This window comes from Rhynchophorus ferrugineus, unplaced genomic scaffold (assembly GCF_030347505.1).
Source record: "Rhynchophorus ferrugineus isolate W39M unplaced genomic scaffold, kcgeb_rfMv2 rfM10, whole genome shotgun sequence".
In the NCBI taxonomy this organism is placed as follows: domain Eukaryota; kingdom Metazoa; phylum Arthropoda; class Insecta; order Coleoptera; family Curculionidae; genus Rhynchophorus; species Rhynchophorus ferrugineus.
The window spans coordinates 11,319,911-11,344,972 of NW_027472589.1; the positions used below are offsets into that span (position 1 = coordinate 11,319,911).

The window sequence follows — 25,062 nt, forward strand, 5'->3', positions numbered from 1 at the left end:
ATATCCTTCAGGCTGAGGAATCGGTCCGTAGAGAGTTTCTCTGGCCTATTTGTGGCGATCAACAATGACTAGGTACATTTATTTGAAATCGAATTGGTTATTTTGTTATACTTTGTCGCACCGAAAATAATATTGCTCATATCTCATTAACTCTCTCTATTTTACTAAAAGAATTAAAACATCTTGGCTTCTCTCTGCAAGAATAACAGTGACTAGTATCACAAACACACCAGGTATTCGTTGATCTCAAAGTCTAGTCCAAACATAAGGAATTAGTTAAATTACTTTAGCAGTAGATGGTTTTTATTTTAAAAGGACGTTTATTGGAAAAAATATGAATGAACCATGCTGAAAAATTGTGCATACATCATCTTGAATGTGTGCTGACTTACGTTTTATCATAACTCGTGAAATTCTATATCCTTCAGGCTGAGGAATCGGTCCGTAGAGAGTTTCTCTGGCCTATTTGTGGCGATCAACAATGACTAGATACATTTATTTGAAATCGAATTGGTTATTTTGTTATACTTTGTCGCACCGAAAATAATATTGCTCATATCTCATTAACTCTCTCTATTTTACTAAAAGAATTAAAACATCTTGGCTTCTCTCTGCAAGAATAACAGTGACTAGTATCACAAACACACCAGGTATTCGTTGATCTCAAAGTCTAGTCCAAACATAAGGAATTAGTTAAATTACTTTAGCAGTAGATGGTTTTTATTTTAAAAGGACGTTTATTGGAAAAAATATGAATGAACCATGCTGAAAAATTGTGCATACATCATCTTGAATGTGTGCTGACTTACGTTTTATCATAACTCGTGAAATTCTATATCCTTCAGGCTGAGGAATCGGTCCGTAGAGAGTTTCTCTGGCCTATTTGTGGCGATCAACAATGACTAGGTACATTTATTTGAAATCGAATTGGTTATTTTGTTATACTTTGTCGCACCGAAAATAATATTGCTCATATCTCATTAACTCTCTCTATTTTACTAAAAGAATTAAAACATCTTGGCTTCTCTCTGCAAGAATAACAGTGACTAGTATCACAAACACACCAGGTATTCGTTGATCTCAAAGTCTAGTCCAAACATAAGGAATTAGTTAAATTACTTTAGCAGTAGATGCTTTTTATTTTAAAGGGACTTTTATTGGGAAAAATATGGATGAACCATGCTGAAAAATTGTGCATACATCATCTTGAATGTGTGCTGACTTACGTTTTATCATAACTCGTGAAATTCTATATCCTTCAGGCTGAGGAATCGGTCCGAAGAGAGTTTCTCTGGCCTTTTTGTGGCGATCAACAACGACTAGGTACATTTATTTGAAATCGAATTGGTTATTTTGTTATACTTTGTCGCACCGAAAATAATATTGCTCATATCTCATTCACTCTCTCTATTTTACTAAAAGAATTAAAACATCTTGGCTTCTCTCTGCAAGAATAACAGTGACTAGTATCACAAACACACCAGGTATTCGTTGATCTCAAAGTCTAGTCCATACATAAGGAATTAGTTAAATTACTTTAGCAGTAGATGATTTTTATTTTAAAAGGACATTTATTGGGAAAAATATGGATGAACCATGCTGAAAAATTGTGCATACATCATCTTGAATGTGTGCTGACTTACGTTTTATCATAACTCATGAAATTCTATATCCTTCAGGCTGAGGAATCGGTCCGTAGAGAGTTTCTCTGGCCTATTTGTGGCGATCAACAATGACTAGGTACATTTATTTGAAATCAAATTGGTTATTTTGTTATACTTTGTCGCACCGAAAATAATATTGCCCCTATCTCATTATCTCTCTAAATTTTAGTAAAACAATTAAATTAGAAAACATTTTGGCTTTTCTCTGCAAGAATAACAGTGACTAGTATCACAGGCTCACCAGGTAATCGTTTCTCTCAAAGTCTAGTCCATACATAAGGAATTGGTTAAATTACTTTAGCAGTAGATGGTTTTTATTTTAAAAGGACGTTTATTGGGAAAAATATGGATGAACCATGCTGAAAAATTGTGCATACATCATCTTGAATGTGTGCTGACTTACGTTTTATCATAACTCATGAAATTCTATATCCTTCAGGCTGAGGAATCATCAACAACGACTAGGTACATTTATTTGAAATCGAATTGGTTATTTTGTTATACTTTGTCGCACCGAAAATAATATTGCTGAATTAAAACATTTTGGCTTCTCTCTGCAAGAATAACAGTGACTAGTATCACAGGCTCACCAGGTAATCGTTTCTCTCAAAGTTTGGTCCATAGATAAGGAATTAGTTAAATTATTTTAGCAGTAGATGATTTTAATTTTAAAAAGATGTTTATTCTTAACATCATAACACAAGATCTAAATAGTCTGATTTGATCGACTGACGGCCATTAGAAAAGGAAGACAATATAGTTTATTCTTTTCAGAGAGTGCGCATGCGCCAAATTCGGAGATATTTGTGGAGTAATGTATCCTAATATGTGCAAGCACCTAATATATTTTTGCTTTTCTGTTGTTATAATGAAGCCAATTTGCTGATATTTCAGTGGTTCTTTTTTTGCTACCTTCTCCTCGTATTTGCTAGCTGCTGTTTTATGACATATCGGTTAATACGTCTAAAGTCTGACACATAAATGTCATCAAAGTTAAGCTCATGGAATTCTAGTCAGTACTAATCTTCAATCGATATGTCTTTAAATCTTAAGTCGTTCCAATTGTTAGTTTAAAACTCAACAACTAGTTCAACCACAATCAAAATAAAAGGATCACATACATTACAATGAATGAACGTGATTCCACTGTACCCATCCGAATCAAAATGATCGTTAGCAGCTTGGCGAAGCTGTAGTGAAATAAGGGGGAGTATGTTTCTGAACAAGACAAGAAACTTATTGAGTATTCCATTAGCATAACATTTCTCCGACTGCCATATTCACAGATCAGTTTACTTCTTTTCATTTTTTTTATATTTGGGAGAACACCGATCGAAATATATTTCGTTTTTCATCAAAACACAATTCAAGCATCTTTAAATTAGGAAAATGGTGTTTCATTATGAATGTCGCTTTTCATTACCATTAATTTTATTCGATATGTACATGCTTTGTATCAATATTTTGTTGTATTTTAAAGTTCAACAACATATTTCTTGCTTGCTTGCGCATAGAAAAAAGACGGACACACCTGTGTGTAAAAATAAACGGCAACGTTTAAATTCTCACAGCAAAAGATCAAAGAACCAATGTACCAAAGCGGCGAGGAGCAATTTCGGACCATATAACGTATTAGTAGCGAAAACAATATACAACATCCAACAATCACGGTACCATAATACCATCGGATGGTACCTTTTAATACCATAATACACGAAATTAAATCACCCAGAAGGCCATGATTATATCTCGAACGATAATGTTACACAAGGCCGACTAGATTGATTGAGGATTCGATTTTTTTACCAGTGTAGGTCCTGAAGTTTGCCACAGTCGCAAGAGTGTTCCTGAATTTTTAATCGTTATTTATTGCCGATAAGTGTCTAATATTACAAGTTCAATGGCATATATTTTTGGAGATTTTATTTGATATCACATTTATTGACTGTAAGATCACCACGTCCTCCATAACTTTTCGAAATCATATATCCTCGTAAGTACCCTGAAAAATGTAATTCTACTCATATTAATTTCTGAATGAGTTGTACTTTGTAAATTACCCGGGTAATGGCGCATAGGTCCTTAAAAGGTTAGCATTCTCTTTAATCTTAGTACCACCGCTAATAGCTACCATTATTCCATACAGTGAACCGGCTAATAAAAGACGTGATCTACTCTCTCGGTCATACGAGCCCCCGAACTTTGCTGGTCGATCTGGTCGTGGTCTGAACCAGGAGAAACATCCTGCAAAACAAACAGCAGGAGTGTCGCTACATCGGCAGATTTTTTATATACAGATAGATAATTTTAATTTAACCTTCATTAATTCATTTTATGTTTTAATACAAACTTTGCAGGATTTTTAATATCGCCAGGAAAATACAATCTATAACAGGTCAATTGAAAAGTCCCCTCGGGATAGCGACCCTCCAACTTTTCGATACCATTTTTGTAGTACGATTTGTCTTTTGCGTCATAATAGGCCTCAGTTTCGGCGATCACCTCTTCATTCGACGAAAATTTCTTCCCAGCGAGCATTCTTTTGAGATATGAGAGCAGGAAATAGTCACTGGCTGTCAGATCTGGAGAATACGGTGGATGAGGAAGCAATTCGAATCCAAATTCATGGATTTTTGCCATCGTTTTCACTGACTTGTAACACGGTGCATTGTCTTGGTGAAGCAGAAAAATTACTCCATGCGCATTACAAAATACAGACGCCATATCCTTGCCAGCCGACTGTTGTGTTTTCCCACGCTTTGGAGTGTGCAGTCCACTCAGATGACTGTCGATTGGACTTCGAAGTGAAATGATGGAGCCATATTGCATCCATTGTCACATATTGACGCAAAAACAATAGCATATCAATCCTTGATGGTTGAACACGCGAAATTCTTTTTTATCCACTTTTTTCACAATAACAAAAGTTGCTTCACTCAATATACTATAATTCACAAACTAATGATCCGACAGCTCTCAAATTTATACGCGAATCTTTTGAGGGTGAGGGCTAACTAGAAAACATATGGATTTAATTCTAGTAGTGCCATCTATGTGTTAGGCCAGAGACTTTTCAATATACCTGTTATTTAACAATTTTATGTCGAAAGGGTGTCAGAACTTCAATATATTTCTCATAATTGGATATCTTCATAAATATTAAGTACTGTTCCTGCCAAACTACGTTTTGTACCATATACCATCATTTAAACCATCATAATTATTATAGTAAACTAGGATTTCGATCAATTAATGATAGAAAAAATTCTTTAACCACACCACACATAAATTACGCGTTCAGATTTAAATGGTGAATGAACGACATGTTAAACCTCGATGTATATAACGTCCGAGATAGGGCGCTAGTGGTGAGTACCATCCACCAGCAGTCGCATGACCGGTGCCCACGGGCCGTTATTCAGTCCGAAAGAGAAATATTTACAACCTCAATCCGTGAGCTTGGATTTATTGGAGATGTTGCGAGTGGGAGTGACACGCGGGGCTCAGACTTGGCGCCGGTGCGACCGAGACCGGTACCGTCGCCGGTACCCGGGCCGGACAAGGACAGAGCGCGGGTGATGTATCGGGAATGTGGAATGCATGTGACGTCAATTAGAACAGATATTGTCACTTGTATCCTTTTTGGTCGCTGGAGTCTCTTCACACACACACAGGCATACAGTTTTTTTCTTCTTGCGGTGAGATAATTAGCCGGCGAAGGGTGGGCGGATAAGAGGGTTGCTTGTTATAAGGGTGCTTGTTAATTTTTCTCGCCAGACGTTTACGATAAACAAATGCTCGTTTTCTCGCTTTTTTGACACAACGGGACATTAATTGTTTCGGTTTTTCAGGGTATCTTGACGTGATTTAACTGTTAGCAATGGCTATTTAATTTCAAATGTTTTTTTGTTAAAAATAGCTATTCTTATTTTAATCTAAGTAACCATAATTTATGCGCTATTGACCGAAGTAATTTAAGAATCTGAAGGATTAAAATCTGATGAATATAACGAGTTTAATAGATGCGGTTATCGTTTTTGAATGTATCAGAACCATTAAACAATATATTATAGTCATGTGTAATTCTGTGAAAAAAATTGATTGTGCTGTTGTTTAGTTTATCTATAATAGTTTCTATTATCTAGCAAATAATACAGAACAATATAAGATAAAAAGTTGCTTATGGGAAAAATAGAGAATAATTGAATGAGTGAATAAGAAGAAGAAAACCGAGGGTTGACGAATCAAAACATGGTTGGTTAAAGATAACAAGTAGGGAATAATGGAACAACGAAGGAAATCAAGGATAGGAAGGCTTTACCAACTTAAGTAGAGTTCTCTTCAAACTCCGTGGATACATCTCCTATTTATCAACCCGATGTAGATCTAAATCTAATTTCTCCATTGGAAGTTGCCACTGAAATTGATAACCTCAGTCCTAAAAAGGCACCTGGTATAGATGACATTTCACCTGGATTATTCAAAGAACTGCCACGAAAAGCAATCAACATGTTGACATATATATTTAATGCCTGTTTAAGGCTGAACCATGTCCCGGAATGCTTTAAAGTTGCACAAATAATTATGCTCAAAAAACCTGATAAACCTGCAGAACAAGTCGTATCTTACAGGCCTATTTCGCTAAACGTGTTAAAATTTTTGTAATAATACCAGACTTCCAGTTTGGTTTTTGAATTCACCATTCAGCAATCGATCAAGTACATAGAGTAACTGCGGCTATTGGGAAAGCGTTTGAGGAAAAGAAATACTGCCCTGCAATATTCCTGGGTGTCTCACAAGCTTTTGATCAGGTTTGGAATTTGGGATTAATCTGTAAGATGAGCAAATTCTTACCGCATAACTATTGTCAATTGCTGGAGTCATATTTATTCGGAGGAAAATTTAGAGTATCGCACGAAATGGCGTTCGCGACATTTAAAACTATTTCGGCTGGTGTTCCACAATGTAGCGTCTTAATACCTCTCCTATATAGGCTCTACACTGCTGACATTCCAACCACAAAAGAAACCCTACTTGATCTTTGCTGACGACACAATTATTATGGCAAAGGACATATCTCTGCCTAAGGCAGTAGAAAAAGTGGCAGCCAACAAAATCTACAAATGGGCCAAAGATTGGAAAATTCAACTTAATAGCTCCAAATCTGTCCACGTTAATTTTGCATTGCGGCGAAATTATAAAAACTTAATTATATCACTCAATGGATGCCCGATTCCTCAAGCGGAATCAGCTAAATATCTCGGAATCCATCTTGACGGTAGATTAAATTGGAAACATCGTATTAGACAAAAAGCAAAACACATTAGAACCAAAATAAAACAACTATACTGGTTAGTCGGAAGATACTCTCAACTTGATCAAAAATCAAAGAGGTTGATTCATAAAACAATTATAAAGCCAGTTTAGACCTATGGGGCGCAAATATGGGGTTGCACTAAAAATTCAAATCAACTAGTCATCTAACGCTTTCAAAACAAGGTTCTTCGATTGATTACCAATGCTTGTCGCTACGTAACCAACGAAGAACTGCACGATGACCTGGAAATCAAATGATTATCTTATCTAAAGTGTATACCTTTAGTGTAAACTATAGCTATAAGTTATTATAATTTTATAATTGAGGAATACACATTGATGTATTTTCTCTCACTCGTCTTGCTTGTGAATTAATACAAGTACAAATGAAATGTAAATAAATTGATTTATAATTAAGATTGTACTAAGCGTATCTAATAAAGATGTTATAAAAAATTAATAACGACTGCTAATAACTATGCTAAGTAAGGCTTGGATTAGGCCGAGAAAAATAGATTACATACGTATTTACAAAAGGTATATCGATATTTTTAAGAAATAATTATAATATTATTATATCGGCCCAAAAAATACCGATATTCTTCAATTATGTTAAAAAGTAGCGATATTTTTATTAAGATTCACTAAGCATTTAAAATTATGTATAAATTTTAAAGGTTTTTTAAAAATAATTGAAAGGTTTTTTATAATGTTTAACAGTTATGCTTAATTTTTTTTTAATATCGGCTAACATATATATCGATATTTTTTCGGCAGCCTTAGCTTGAATGCCTTCTAAAATGCTTTTCTCAATTGGTATCTTTAGTTAGGTACCAGATCCAGTTCTTTAACTAAAGTGATAAACATATACATAATTTTTTTTAACATTAATATTATATTTCGTATTTTAATTTGTTCTTTCTTTTCGTTTCAGGATCCATTTACGGTAAGTCTCAAGCCTCTGGAAATGATGTTATGATGTTTTTCAAATATAACGAAACCGTCGTATTATGTGTAAGGTAAATGTGCAATTAAACTTAAAAACAACTTATTAATTAATAATTAATATCATTTTCTCCATATCTTACAAATATTGTAACGATTATTTAAATTAATATTGCTAAAATCAATCAAAAAGAATCAGAATAAGTCACGGGCTGTACAGATAAGTTGAAAACAAACAAAAAAGTTATAAAATAACAGGTCAATTGAAAAGTCCCCGGCCTACCATAGTAATTTTTTTTTGACAAAATTTTTATAGTACGATTTGTCCTTTACTTCAAAATAGGCCTCAGTTTCGGGGAAAATGTCTTCCCAGCGAGTATTCTTTTGAGATCTGAGAGCAGGAAATAGTCGCTGAGCGCCAGATCTGGAGAATACGGTGGATGAAGAAGCAATTCGAAGCTCAATTCATAGATTTTTGCCATGGTTTTCACTGACTTGTGATACTGTGCATTGTCTTGGTGAAGCAGCACTTTCTTTTTCTTCAAATGCGGCCCTTTTTCGGCGATTTTGTTCTTCAAACGGTCCAATAACGCTATGTAATAGTCGCTGTTCATGGTCCTTCCTTTTTCAATGTAGTCAATGAAAATTATTCCATGCGCATCCCAAAATAGAGACGCCATAACCTTGCCAGCCGACTGATACGTTTTCCACGCTTTGGAGCGGGTTCATCGTGTGCAGTGCACTAGAATGACTGTGGATTGGACTTCGGAGTGAAATGATGGAGCCATGTTTCATCCATTTTCACATATCGATGCAAAAACTCGGGTTTATTACGCTTGATCTTCTTCTCGTCGTTGTTTTTGGTCAAAAGTGAGTTCGCGCGGCATAGAGCTTTCTCATACCCAAACATTCGTGAATGATATGATATACGCATTCAGTTGATATTTTTAGAGTGTCTGCTATTTCATTCAATTTCAATTTACTGTCATTCAAAATAATTTTGTGGATTTTTTTAAATGTTTTCGTCGGTAACAACCTCTTTTGAGCATCCACTGCGTTTACCGTCTTCGGTACTCATTTCACCACGTCTAAATTTAGCATACCAATCCTTGATGGTTGATTTTCCTGGAGCAGTATCCGGAAACTCGGCATCAAGCCAAGTTTTTGCTTCAACTGTATTTTTTTCCTTCAAAAAGCAATATTTTATCAACAGGGGAAATTCCTTTTTATCAATTTTTTTCACAATAACAAAAGTTGCTTCACTCAAAATACTATAATTCACAAACTAATGATCCGACAGCTGTCGAATTTAAAGACGCATCTTTTGAGGGTTAGGGCTGACTAAAAGACATATGGATTTAATTCTAGTAGTGCCATCTATGTGTAAGGCCGGGGACTGTTATGAAACAAACCTCTATTTTCATCAACAAAAAATAAAAATCATAGAAGAGCCATCAAGTTTCTTAGTTGGGTTAGGTTTTGAGACAAAATTTTGCAAACAACACTAATCAAATCGAATCAAGGAACAACAGCAACAACATAACGAGCTGACACCTGATTCATTTTAAGCCTGTTAGCCTTATATATTTCCTTAAAATAAGAGAATATGTAGAATTGTATGTGAATGATAATTTTTAGTCGACATAAAATTGATATAATTTGAATCAAGTGAAGGAAATGTAGTTTTTTTGGGCGCGGTGTTATCAATCACTACTTCTATAGCAATATTCGATATGTACTATATGTATATTATGTACTGAAATGAATAAAAAATGGCAACATAATAGTAAATATAACATACATATATATGCTCAGTCCATCTTCGTGTATTTTTAAGCTCGATGGTATCCCGTTTTCGATTTAGATAGACATCTCCCTCGGCCACAACCGAAAATTAATAGACCAACCCCCGGAATGATCGTGTTTGTTTCTTCGGTTCGAGACCCGCTAATTTCCGACCGTTTCGATCCTGTTTTATATCATTCGGTTGCGTGAGGCACCGACAACCTGTAAACTGTCCGTTTACTGATGATACCCGACGATAGGGCGACGGAACAGTGAAAAAATGAGCACGATCGTCTTTTTTTTCTTCTTCGTCGTCGTCGTTTTCACCATCAAGTGAAAATCGCCGGTGGTGAGCGGATGTAACGGACGACGAAATGGGTTCCGACCTGGGGTATGTGTGTAGTCGAGGGCATGTCCCACAGAAGACGCTAATAACTATTTGATGATGGTACGGTTGCTTGGTGACAACAACGATGCGACATCGTGATTAATTTTGTGTTTTTTTTTTAGAAATTAGGCGTATAAATTAGTTTTAAGGGATATTTATAATTTGAAATTTTATTGTAAAAAATCGGTAGGATGTATTTATTAAAGATGTCCGAGAGATAAATGAGTAAAATTGTTAATTAACACATGTGCTGAAAAGTCGCAGGCCTAACACATAGATGGCGCTAGTTTTATTGCCCTCAGCGCTTGCTCTGTTAGTACTAATCTTCAAAAGAGGGCTGTTAACATTTCACGATATTCTACTTATAAGTTTGTGAGCCATTGTTCTTAATAGTGACTACTGTTTTTGTTATTTCCTAAATAACAACTAAACAATTGATCGAAAACAATTTCGTGTTTTAGTTTTACACTGCTTTTTGATGAGAAAGATACCGTTCAAACGAGGCAATGACTTCCAAAATGTTTTATGGACTTCGCTCTATGAGAAACAACAATAAAACGTTGGTTTGCTGAGTTCAAAAGTGGTCGTCAAAATCACCATCACGTCACAAAATCGTTTTGAATGATCGAAAAGTGAAGTTTCGTGGGTTAGCTAACATTGTAAAGATATCAAAAGAACGTGTTGGTTTTACATTTCTTAAGCATTTGACTATGAGAAAGTTCTGTTCAAAGTGGATGCCGCGTTTGCTCACTGTTGACCAAAAATAAGAACATGTTGATGATTCTAGGCAGTGTTTAGCCATATTTAAACGTAAAAAGCCGGATTTTTTGCATCGATATATGACAGTGGATCAAACATAGATCCATCACTTCACTCCGGAATCAAAACGATCGTCAACTGAGTGCACAGCAACTAGTGACAGGCCTATTTTAAGGCAACAGATAAATCGTTCTACAAAAGTGGTATTGAAATGTTAGAGCGGTGCGTTATTTCTCAAAATAACACTTTTATATATAGCTTTGTATTTTGTCTCTTCACAGAAAAAATATACTTATTTAGACAGACTCATTATTTTTTTGCCCATAACTCTTCTTTCCTTATCGTAGTCTACCTAAAATTCATTTATAAGATAATAATCACATCGATACTTTTATGGAAATTACTACCTTAACAATTACTCCTTATACAATTGTACATTAAGCTTCTTGACTTCTTGTTCCCTAAGAACGTTACGGCTAACTAAAAAACATGAGGATTTAATTCTAGTAGCGCCATCTATGTATCAGGCTGGCAACTTTTCAATTGACCTCTTACATCACTAATAACTATATATTCTGCCGTTGATGTGGCCTTTCACACATGTCCAATCGCCCTTCAATATCTTCAATATACGCCTTAGTTCTTACACAAAAATTATCGAAAGTTTTGGAACAATCCCATGTCCGTCAAGCGATTGGAAATGCTTTCGTGTGTTACTCCCAACAATTCTGCATATTCTTCTTGCGTTTTAAACGGATCATCATCGAGTAATGCCTTCAAATCAATTAATTTTAAGAAGCATCCCCTCTATATCATATTTTGAGCCTAACCAAAAATTGCCTCGCTATAATAATGGAGGTGGTTCTCAGTTAGGCCATATGGTATCAGCTTCAATGCTGAACCGATAATCGGAAAGAAAGAGGAAATAAAATGTTCCATCACAATGAAATGTCTTTTCTAGCATTATAGATTCGCAAGTATTTCATCAAACATTCAACGTTTATCATTCTGTTACCGCCATATACGCCTGATTTAGTTTCGTTGGACTTCCAACTCTACAAGGATATCATTTTAAGTCAGATATGGAGATTGCAACTGACTGGAAGATTCGAAGAATATTTCTTGATCGCTTTTGATTCACGACCTTTAATCACATGGTTATTTATGTAGCTTTGGTTGTTATTTAAATTATAATTAGATTTTACTAATTTGTTTTTCTTTTTCATATTCCTCCTGAACTACCGAATTTTGGCTGGTGGACAATCCAGGCTGTAAGTATGATTAATCTCAATTAATCCGTTGAATTATTACGTCCTAGTTAACGCGCGAGATTAGATTCGTTTTTAATTAACGAGTTTTTGTTGATATATACGCGCACACGCCCATAGACACGAATCCAACGGCACACCGCGGCGAGAAGCCCCTCTCCCCCCGCCAACATCGAGTGCCCTTCCCTCCCCGAAAATCCCTCCACGTTTTCCGCCCGCATACGTCGCATACATTACCGGGGAGAAACCGCAAAAATTGTCATCGCACGCTGCGATCTGATAAGAGGCGACCGTAGGCCGAGGGGGGCGCAGCCCTACGGGGTCCCCCGCGATCAGCGGGCGGTCCTAAAACAAACAGCGTGTCCCCGGAATATTATAGGCGGCCCTGCGGCGTGTCCGGCGTCTTTTCTCCAGTCGCCTCCCCCCCCCTGCCGTCGCATTACCGCCGTCATGTCCCCCTTGCGCGCCTACGGCGTGAGCGAAAGAATGAAGTGAAAGTGTTTCTTTTTCTCGGTACTTGATACATTTAAAGTTTTTCATTTACTTATTTGAAAAAGTTTTCAAACCAAACGAAACTCATATTGAATATAATTTGCCGGAATAGAAGCTGAAAGTTCGATGATTGAATTAGTCACGCCGAAAGAGCTAACCAAACTTATTAAAACTGACATTAAACTCAGGAAATCACCAGACTACGATTTAATAACAGGAGAACTACTGCAAAAACTATCAAGAAAGGGAATTATGAAACTCACGAACTTGATCAATACATCATCTAGATTAAAACATGTTCCAGGCATTTGGAAGATGGCGGAAATTATAATGATCCCAAAACCTGGGAAGTCACCAAACGATATAATAGCCTATAGACCTATATCACTGCTGCCAATAATATCTAAGGTTTTTGAAAAACACCTATTGAAAGGTATAAAACCGATCATAGAGAGAAAAAACTTAATACCAACACACCAATTTGGGTTTTTTGGGTAGCACAAGCCTTCGATAAGGTTTGGCATGAAGGCCTTGTTCATAAACTACAGAAAACGTTACCAAAACAACACACCGAACTATTAAAATCGTGCATTTTAACCAGAATGTTTAGAGTCAAACAAGAAGAAGCTTACTCTACAATAAAAGAAGCTAAAGCTGGTGTACCACAAGGAACAGTAGTGGGGCTAATGCTTTGTTTACTCTACCCTTGTGATATACCACAAATGAAGAATATTACGATAGCTACATTTGCTGATAACACTGCGATTATAGCTGTCGGAGACAATAGTGAAGAAGCCTCACGAAAGTTAAAACAGGCAAGTGACAATATAAATAACTGGACACAAGCTTGGAAAATAAAAATTAATGAAAGTAAATCTGTGCATGTGCAGTTCACCTACAATCAGACCGTACAAGCACCAATAACATTAAATAATACTATCATCCCATCTAGCAACAACGCTAAATATCTCGGAATGAATCTTGAAGCAAAACTTCACTGGAAGGAACATATAAAGGAGAAAAGAAAAGAACTGGAATTGAAATATAGGAAAATGTATTGGCTAATTGGAAGAAAATCACAATTATCAGTACATAATAAATTGCTATTATATAAGCAAATACTGAAACCTATATGGACATACGGAGTTCAATTATGGGGATGTTCTGCAAAGAGTAACATAAACAAAATACAAATTTTTCAGAACAAAATCCTGAGAGGTATTGTGGGCGCACCCAAATACTTTAGGACTGATTACCTACATCGAGACCTTCAGATACCCACAGTCAGTCAAGAAATCAAGAGAATTCAACTCATGAGAATATTGAAGTACTACAACTTTCAGATACCACCAGAACAGAACACAGACTCAAAAGAATCAAACCATCTGATCTTGTGTAGTGTTGTGTAGTGAGGTGCATATAATAAAAAATACAGCAGTGACATGTATAAACATTATTTCACCACCGACTGAGATAGGGCCGATGGGTCCTCCTAGTTATATACCTAGATTAAATTTATCATAAAGACAAATTGTAGGTTAGTCGGAAGCGACTAGTAGCAATGTAATAATTAAATAATTAAAAAAATATGTATTACATTGTTAGTAGTCGTTACCGACTCACCATCAACTTCTCTTTACAATAACTTAAATCTAGGTATATATCTACGAGAAACCATCAGTCCTATATTAGTCTCTGACGTAATAATTTTGTGTTAACATTGCTATTTTTCTATTAAATGCACCTCACTATACTACACTACTGAAGATCAAATGGTTGTCTTGATCTCCTGAGTAACTGAGTAGTCCGATATTATTTATTGTTATTGGTGCTTATGCGGTCTGATTATAGGGGAAATTCACATGCATCGAACCTTCGTCAGTTTTTATTTTCCAGGTTTGGATCCAATTGTTGGCTGTTGGCTTGTTGTAATTTTCGTATGGCTTCTTCTTAGAGTAGGTTTCCTCTTGATTAGCTCTTAACATTCTGGCTCCAATGTACAATCAATGGTTCAATGTTCAATAAATATGTTGTTTCAATAACATTTTCTGTAGCTTATAAACGAAGCCATAATGCCATAACTTATCGCGGGCTTATGCTTATACATCTGAGATATTCATGGGATTTTTCAGTTGCATCTGTTATTCAACATTTTGTAAAATTAAAGGGGAATTTCGAGTCTAGAGATTTGAAAAGCCCTTTTTCCATATTTTAACTCTAAGAATATGCCAATCCCTGGCATTAGTGACACACCATCTAAAAACAAATCTTTAAGGGAATCACTTTTGTATCTTTTACTGAGTCCATCTTGAATGCATTTTTGAAAACATGTTATAGTTTATATAAAAAGGAAAAAAAGGAGGGAAAACACTTTTTTCGCCTAGAACCGGGAAGGTTACGGATACCTGTTCGGCGAAGCCCGCAAGAATAAGCGAGTTGGACTGATTATGTACGTACGTATAATAAAGCATGTGCCAGGTGGTGGTCTTGTGGAACTTCTGCGTCGATGGTTTTCCGACTAGAGAGAATATCTTTAATCTTCACCTGGAACGATCGTCCTGACAGAAATGATTTGAGAAGAGCTGTTAGGTCATCGGATGCATTTCGCCACTAAGCCTTCGTGCCAAACCTTGTCAAAGGCTATGATTAGATCCAAGAAGACCGCTCCAAGCCTTTCACGTCGGTTAAAGGCACAGTTGATTTTTGATGAACGGCTGAGTGTTTGGCGCGGAACTCGAATTGCTCATCTGGAATGATATTGTTTGTCTTCATAAAATCATTAACAGCATAAAGAATTACTCTTTCAGCTAGCTTGGAAATGGAACTTAGTAGGCTGATCGGTCTGTAGTCACAAGGTGATGACTTAGCTCCTTTTTTGGGGATAACTGCGATGAATGCATGTTTCCATGTAGATGGGACGTGACGCAGCCTTAGAATGGCTTTGATGATATTAGTTAGTAGTAGGGAAGTTTTTTGAATTGCGCTATCGAAATATTATCGAAACCTGGGGCCTTCTTGTTCTGAGTCTTGCTGATCATTTGCGTATTTTAGGAGTAACTAGATGGTTTAAAAGATAACTCGGAGGCGCTTCAGAATGAACGGGGTTTGCCTTACTAATGATTTCGTCGTTCTTGGCAACGTTTATTTTTGTAGCAGGAAGGAGGCGTTCCATTTGGGCCTCATAGGTTTTAGCGAGGAGCTGGGCCTTTTCGTGGACGGTGACTGCAAAAGTTCAGGAGGGAAAACACTACTTCAGAATATCTACCCACAGAAACCAATAAAAAGGAAGGAAAACCAAATAAAACTTGTATGGCATACATAAAAGGCATCACGAACGAGATCAGTACTACACTCCCAAACCCACAGAAAGACAAGGTCGCCCTGGAGGCCCATGGAGTATTCAAGATTCCCTGGTCTGAATTAAACCTAGAAGCGGACAAAGATTATTTCAATTATTGCAGATAAATTAACCAAGTGTATAGAGTAACAATGGTTATTGAAAAGGTGGTGTGTAGAAAAGAAATACTGCCCTGAAATATTCCTGAACACCTCACAAGCTTTTGGATCATTCCATATTCTTCAATCGATTGGAAAATGCTTTTTGTGTTACTCCCAACAACTCTTCGGGTCTTCGGTCTCATCACCACTTTTAACACGTCGATACTAATATCCACGGGTTGAAATCCATAGCGCATGGTTGTCCTAAACACAGCATTTGATGACCTTCTGTCGCCTTTTTCTTGAAACCGAAGGAAAAAAGTAAAGAACTTCCCGCAGGATCTATTAAAAAGGATATTACCACTTAAAAAACCAATATTGATGATGAAACCTTACAAGATCTCTATTAGACAATATCTCCCTTTTAATTATACAGTACATATTATCGATACTTAATCGACGATTTCGCCTATTACGATAATAACACCCGTACCTATTATTTATCGCACACCTGTTCGATATACGAGCCGTGATATGGGGTTTGTTAAAAGTCGGCCTGGCCACCTTTCGGGCGACTTGATTTCGATCATCGGATACGTTTTTCCTTGCCGCAAGTACCCTCGGTACCTTTTTATGACGGATATACGTTAACTAGGACGATTATTTTAAGTATACACCATTAATATCGTTTTAATTGTTTCATGTTTATTTTCGTTACCACCCGATGTCTTGGAACACCATCAGTATGTAAGTAATGATTGTTTTGTTTTATTTAAAATTATTTTAGGCTTCAGAAATTTAATAATATTATTAATATATGAATAGTTTTTTTACAGGAAATGGTCAGAATAATATAAACACGTTAGTTATTTATTAATAAGGACAATTATTTGCCTGTAGAATAGCTATGATTCTATAATTCTTATAATTTTTGCCAAAACATATAATTTCTTGAATGGTGAATGGAAAGTAGGGAAGGAAATGGAAATGTATTTTTCTCCCTTTGGTAGATTTCTCCTTGGTGGCATTCAGATGTTTTTCGAATAAAAACTATTCTGGCATTATCATCGGGCTGCCAAGCAGGTTTGCTGGTCCTGATTAAATGTTCTTCATTTCCAGGACAATTTGTTTGTAGGAAAAAAAAAAAAAAAAAAAATATATATATATATATATATATATATATATATATATATATATATATATATATATATATATATATATATGTGTGTGTGACTGTTGATTCATACAATTCAGAAAATAGTGTTTACATTTTATGATCAGGACGTCACTTCTTTCGCGGCTTTTAAAATTGAAGCTTGTCTAAATAGGATTACAAGCCAGTGTTGATTTTGTCACTCTCCACGGTCTTGTTAACCGAGTTCGAAAAAAGGAATAGACAATATTTTCCTCTCATTTTATTCTAGTTAAAGAGAGACACGATGCTGTCTGATTAGTTCGAAGGCGTAAACAAATGAAATCGTCCGGTTGTCAGACCTTGAAAGCAATAGTGATAAGAGGTTATAACTCTAACCTATAAACTATTGTGGTTGTATAATTAACTGTAGTTTTTAGATGTACTATAAAGTTAAAATAATTTATATTTGATAACGTTTTGTTGAATTATTGTATTTAGATCAGAATTTTGTTGTATGTCAAATCCAAACAGGACTAAAGCTCAGAGAATACTACGAAGAATAATACAGCTATTGTCATCAATAAATTACTGTCTTTTACTAGGCTAGGCTCAAAATATAAATAGTAACTCCCGTACAAAGATGTGACCAAACGTTCTCATGTTGCAAAATGATGTTCACCTTTTTTCATCTGTTGAATGAATTATCTGAATTTGATTAAATTAAGACGATAAATTTAGATCTCCTAAGTTAAATGAAATGATAGTCTGATTATAACGGACGAAGGAAAACATTATGCATGTATCTATTGTAAATCGATAGTGGTGCCCTGTCTTCCTTCTTCCCAAAGCCAAGACCGACACCGACCAGACCAGTTTCGACCGATCATTAAAATAAGAATGGTGCGCGCGATGGAGAACACCGAACGAAACCAAAAAAAACAAAGGCCTAATTGGTGCCAGATAGACCTTACTGATAATGACACCAATTTGAAAAAAATGGGACAGGCCAACGACGGATAACTTCCTGCCGAGGGCGATCGACAACGTCGATAACGGGTCGATATTTTGATATCGATACCTAAAATTAACACCTTTAGCAGCACGTCGCCGTGGTGAGGTTCTTGACGGGCGCCCGTCCCTGTTTCCCCAAGGTGCATTTTAATTCTTTTCTCCGCACCATACGCGCGGTGGTTCCAAGCTGAAAGCTATGCTAATTAAATTTTGCGATTTTGAGTGACCGTTAGCGTACTTCTTTCGTCGATTTATTTTTAGTTTTTCGAAATCGTGGCCTGTAAATTAATTTTAAAGGATTTTTTATTAATAATTTAATTGAAGCTTTGTTGTTAAGAATTGTTACAGTATATTTTATTAAAAGTCCACCGATAGCCGCTACTTTTTCCCATCTTTCAGGCAATTTACGGATTCCCTCTCGAGAGAACGATATAACAGGTTAATTGAAAAGTTAAAAGATTAAATCCATATATTTTTTAGTTAGCCCTGACCCTCAAAAGATGCGTGTATAAATTTGACAGCTGTCGGATCATTACTTTGTGAATTATAGCATTTTGAGTGAAGCAACTTTTGTTATTGCGAAAAAAATTATAAAAAGGAATTTCGCGTGTTGATAAAATATTGCTTTTCGAAGGGAAAAAATACAGTTGAAGCAAAAACTTGGCTTGATGCCGAGTTTCCGAACACTGCCCCAGGAAACCGACAAAAACATTTAAAAATCCACAAAATGATTTTGAAAGACCGTATATTGAAATTAAATGAAATAGCAGACACTGTAAAGATATCAACTGAACGTGTACATCATATTATTCACGAATATTTGAGTATGAGAAAGCTCTGTGCAAAGTGGGTACCGCGCGAGCTCACTTTTGACCAAAAACAACGACTAGTTGATGATTCGGAACAGTGTTTGACGATGATCAAGCGTAATAAACCCGAGTTTTTGCGTAGATATGTGACAATGGATGAAACATGACTCCATCATTTCACTCCGAAGTCCAATCGACAGTCATCCGAGTAGACTGCACTCTATGAACCCGCTTCAAAGCGTGGGAAAATGCAATAGTCGGCTAGCAAGGTTATGGCGTCTGTATTTTGGGATGCGCATAGAATAATTTGTATTGACTACCTTGAAAAAGGGAGGACCATCAACAACGACTATTACATAGCGTTATTAGACCGTTTGTCTATGACTATGCACCGTGTCACAAGTCAGTGAAAACGATGGCAAAAATCCATGAATTGGGCTTCGAATTGCTTCCTCATCCACCGTATTCTCCAGTTCTGCCCCCCAACGACTCTTTCCTGTTCTCAGATCTCAAAAGAATGCTCGCTGGGAAGAAATGTTCGTCGAATGAAAAGGTGATCGCCGAAACTGGGGTGTATTTTGAAGCAAAGGACAAATCGTACTAAAAAAATGGCATCGAAAACTTGAAAGGTCGCTATAATCAGTGTATCACTCTTGAAGGGAATTATATTGAATAAAAAAACTAATTTTGTCAAAAAAAATTGGTTTTACTATGGTAGGCCAGGGACTTCTCAATTGACCTGTTATCTTTCGAGGTTATCCACGAATCCAGCCATTTTTTTGCTACCTTCATAAGAAGTGAAGCGCTGCTCAGCCACGTCACGACAGATATATCGAAAGTAGGTAGTAATCAGAAGGAGCAGGGTCTAGATAATACGACGAGTGGGGTAATCTTCCCGTTTTAATACTTCCAAACATGTTTTCACCATTATCGTAACATTATTGCAACATTATCGTATCCTTACTCATATTACAGCCGTTTTTCGCGAAGTGTTCAGATCAAACACATCAATTGTGGTCCATAGCGATCCCCATTGATGCTTTCATCGAGTAATACCTTCAAATCATCGTCTTCAATTTTTTTTGACTCTCCAGAACGTTCTTTGTCTTCGGTGTAAAAATCACCACTTTTAAAACGTCGAAACTTCTATTCACATGTTGAAATCGCTGAAGCATGGCTTCCATAAGCTTCGCACAGCATTCGATGACCTTCAGTCGCCTTTTTCTTTAAATTGAAGTAAAAGAGTAAAATCTGATGGTTTAGTTTCAAAAAGACCAATTAATTGAAAGACTTATTGGACGAAAGCCAAACTCAATATCTCTAGGATCTTTTAGACAGCTTAGCAGCTGATAAATCAATTATTTTCAGATGTTTTCACGCAATGAAAAAGACCCAAAAGAAGTTGAAATGGGTTACACCACAGGAATGACAGAAAATGTTGTTTCGAACTGTGTTTCGTTTTATATCAGACAGAAAAGAAAGAGTTTTCTTTGGCGTATTGCGAGCGGGAATGAAAAGTGAAAGTGAATCTACTACGACAATCCCAAGCTCAAGAACTCATTAGTCTAACGCTTCAGAGCCATTCACATCAAGACTGAAACAATATATTGTCAATTATGGCCCAAGAAGTTTTACTGTATATGGGTGGGATCACCAAGGTTATACACTAAACAACGTAGTATTGTGTTTATCGAACAATTGTAGCATTGTTATAGTGATTAACAGGCGCCATTATCCTCTTGCATGCTAACGCTCTGCCACGTTACAAGGGTTGTGAAGCATACGCTGTTACATCTCAAATATGAAGTTCTGCCGCACCCAGCATACTAACCAGACCTAGTGCCTGTTGATTACCAGTTATTCAGATCGATGATTAGATTGCTGAAAATCCAACATCATTTTTTTTGGTGTGTTCACCATATTGCCAGAAAGATGAGAACAGTTGTAAGAAATGTTGAAAATAATTTGAATAATATACTTTTTTCTCAATAAATGCCCTTTTAAAGTAAATAAAATGATCATAATATATGCAAACACTTAATATATAGGCCTATTGAAAAATAAGCTTGATTTAAGAAACAATCAACCACTAAATAGGAAACGACGGGACGTCAGCCCAAAAAAGAACGGAACACGCGAAGAAAAAGGTAGAGGAGGAGGAAGAAGAAGAAAATAAACCATCGGGCATCCAAAATATGCCGGTGCCACGATCATACCGCGCGATATCGCTTGTATCAGATAAGGTCGAACACGGCAATGGACGCGACATAAATACATAAATTTGGCCATGCGACGTCGTAAATAATGTCGTGCAAATTGTCGCGCGCCGCCACAGATGTCGTCCCAATCGTACGACCGACCATCCACATACAACCGAACCATGTTTTTGTTTTCGATTTTATTATTATCATTGTTGTGATTCATTTATTGAATAATTAATAAAGTAATTCTGACAAAATGACGAAGGAGCTTTTTGCGGCGCATTCGCCAAAACTCAATGATTTACTAATTTTATTTCCAGACCGTGCTTCACTGGGGTGCGAAATACGGAAACGCCGACATAATCAAGATATTTGCTGGCAAATATAAAGTGGACGTCAACGGGAAAACGGTAAGTCCAGCGAAGCCACTCGCAACAGATAACCCAAGTTAATAACGTCGTTTTCTTTTTTGTTCTCGTAATGAATCGATGCCACCTTATCGACACCGTCGCCGATGGACAGAACGGAGTAAGTAGATGTTCGTTTGTTTGTTTATTGACGGAGCATTATCCGGCAACTTGATAACACTGCGAGTCGGCGGTCTTTTTCGGTGGTCCCCGCGTGTGTCGGTAATTGAATCGAGGACGGTGGAAGAAAGAGGAGACCGTCGCGCTCCAAATCAACACACAAACGTCAGGACGGATTCCTTCCGCCTTATCTCTGCGTGAAAGTATTCACGGCTTAATCCCGAGAAAGGATCCCCATCGGAATTTGTCCTTATCTCCGTGCCGGCGAAGTCGCTTTTCTTCGGCACGTCAAGTCGGGAGACGTTGACGAGTGCGTGTTGCTACCGGGTATGGTCAGGACCGTATTTACTTTTTTTTTTCGTTTTTTATTTTTCATCCAGGAAAGGACAGAATAGTCATGATGACGGTAAGAAAGGATAACCAAAATATTGATTTATAATAATAATATATGGTAGATAGAATCTCAAACAGGTGTGATTACTAAGAATTGAGAAGGAATCAAAGCAGAACATTTAAAAATTCGAAGCGTTACGAAACATTGAGGTCACTTCACATCCAATCATTTCCACATTTCAATGTTTGAACTTTTCGGCGCCCTTCAATTTAATTTGGATTATTTACTGGCCGAGTGTTTAATTTGTTAATTTAGTTGGATTTCTGTAACAAATTATTAGTTGGCGGTCTCTTATTTTTTGTACGTATTTTATATATTTATTTGTATCTGTAATCTATTGGGATCATAAAAACTACAAAAAACATACAAAACAGTTTTATAATATTCGTTTTAGTAATTTTAATATTATTAAGAAGGAATATAAATAATTTTAACTTTTAACGAGTGATCCCACCCTTTGCTGCAATAAAAGCACCGGGGCATTCTCTCAACACAGGTTTTCCCATCTTTCTGAAGTTTGGAGTTGTGATGGCGTTCTCCGATGTGAGTTTCAATTAACTGTTGCTTGGTGGTAATCAAATTTTTTTTCAATTGTCAGTTTAATGAGTTCCCATATGTTTTCTATTAGATTCATGTCTGAGGAATTCCTTGGCCAAATCATGCATAAGAATGTAGTTGTTATTCTCAGGGAACCATTCATTGATCTACGGTACTAATCGGGTTTCTAGTACCTTCTAGAATATACAGTCGTCCCATACCTTTGGCTGACATAACAGACCACACTAACCGGATGTTTAACCCTCTCTACAAGGCAATCGACGTGGTGACGAATTGTCCACCAGGGCGTCATCTTACAAAATAACTTTTGTCGATCAAAATTTGGAAGGTTGATTCGTCAGAAAAGAACACCTGTAAATTAATAGAATTAATACTAGAAAATCGTTATTGGCCAATTGTATTCTTCAAAAAAGTTATTCTTGTCCGACTCCAGTCTGCAACAGTCATATTTAGATGTTGCCTATCCCACTGGATTCGTTTCTTTTTCATGCTGTGGGTTAGGCGTGGGTTTTTGGAAGGCCGCCGTCCTATTAGGTCCTCATCAACCAACCGCTTCCGCATTGTACTCTCCGAAATCTTCACACCTTCCTCGCTTATCATCATAGTTAAATGAGCAACACTCTTTTTACGATTTTTGAGGCAGTTGTTTCTGATGTTTCAATCAGTACGAGGTGTGGTGATTCTTTTTTTTCCCTATTTGTCATTACGAGTTGTCTGAAGCGGCTTTTGTTTGTCAATTTTAATTTTGATGCGACTGACGACAGACTTTGAAACTCCAGCAATAACTGACATCTCTCTCTCTGGCGAATGTGTGGAGTGTAGTAACAACGTTTGTATCTCTCTACATTTTCTTGGAGACATGTCCAAAGCCTTGCCCATCCTGTAAAGTTGAAGTTGAATATTTGTGGTAATCGCGTCGCGTAGGAAAAGTATTATTATACAGAGTATTACTTACCTTTTGATTGTTTTAGACACAGAAGTCGGTTAAACGTAATGAAATTAAAATATCTAGACAATACAACAACAATACTGCAAAGTGTGCTTTTAAGGACAATGGTTGAATGAGAAGGAACGTCACACAATTGACAAATGACGCGCGTATGCTTACACAAACGAATACAATAAACTATAAATTACATAAATACGAGTACTGTCCCTAACAATTTGGTCGCTTACTCTATATTATTTTTTTAACATTAAGAAAACATAAACGAATAGATCGAACAGGGATTTGTCAAGGCAAGTAACATAGATTCGATCAAAAGCGTACATCGATGGCGTCTGTACAAACCTGTGACTGTGACTGAAATATGAACATTTTAAAAAGAATACTAGCACTTGTATAAAATTGAAGATTGAAGACGTAGGGTGTCTGGATGAAATGTGGCAGTGTATTAAAGAAACTCACTTAGAATGAAAATTAATAAGTGGAGGTAATAAAATGCACAACATTCATTAGTTGGGAACTGTGAGAATAGTATTGTCGAAACCAAGTGTCGCATATTTGCTAAAACATATCAAAATTATGTTTTGAAATATTTTTTGATGATAATTTTAAAATATAACAGATCGATTGAAAATTCCCCGGCCTACCATAGTAAAGCACATTTTTTTGTTAAAAAAATAGTTTTTTTTTATTCAACATAATTCCCTTCAGTGATATACTACTAGTACGATTTGTCCTTTGCTTCAAAATAGACCTGAGTTTTGACGATCACCTCTTCATTCGACGAACATTTCTTCCCAGCTAGCATTCTATTGAGATTTGAGAACAGGAGTCGCTGGGGGCCAGATCTGAAGAATACGGTGGACGAGGAAGCAATTCATAGATTTTTACCATCGTTTTCACTGACTTGTGACACAGTGCATTGTCTTGGTGAAGCAACACTTTCTTTTTCTTCAAATGCGACCGTTTTCCGGCGTTTTCGTCCTTCAAACGGGCCAATAACGCTATGTAATAGTCGCTGTTGATGGTCCTTCCTTTTTCAAGATAGTCAATGAAAATTATTCTATGCGCATCCCAAAATACAGACGCCATAACCTTGCCAGCCGACTGATACGTTTTCCCACGCTTTGGAGCGGATTCATCGTGTGCAGTCCACTCGAATGACTGTGGATTGGACTTCGGAGTGAAATGATGGAGCCATGTTTCATCCATTGTCACATATCGATGCAAAAACTCGGGTTTATTACGCTTGATCTTCTTCTCGTCGTTGTTATTGGTCAAAAGTGAGCTCGCGCGGCACCCACTTTGCACAGAGCTTTCTCATACCCAAATATTCGTGAATGATATGATGTACACGTTAAGTTGATATCTTTAGAGTGTCTGCTATTTCATTCAATTTCAATTTACGAACATTCAAAATCATTTT

The 25,062-nt window shown here is 36.5% G+C and overlaps 1 protein-coding gene across 2 annotated transcripts in view; it reads left to right on the forward strand.

Moving 5' to 3' along the window:
• Nucleotides 1-25,062, forward strand: part of LOC143204048 (uncharacterized) — a 188,912-nt gene that overhangs the window by 153,960 nt on the left and 9,890 nt on the right. For both annotated transcript variants that reach the window (XR_013007495.1, XM_076416484.1), the window contains exon 5: nucleotides 21,532-21,621. Coding sequence is in view for 1 of the 2 variants with exons in the window: in XM_076416484.1 (XP_076272599.1) it covers nucleotides 21,532-21,621 (90 nt within the window). In the remaining variant the exon portion in view is untranslated. The remainder of the gene's footprint in view (nucleotides 1-21,531; nucleotides 21,622-25,062) is intronic.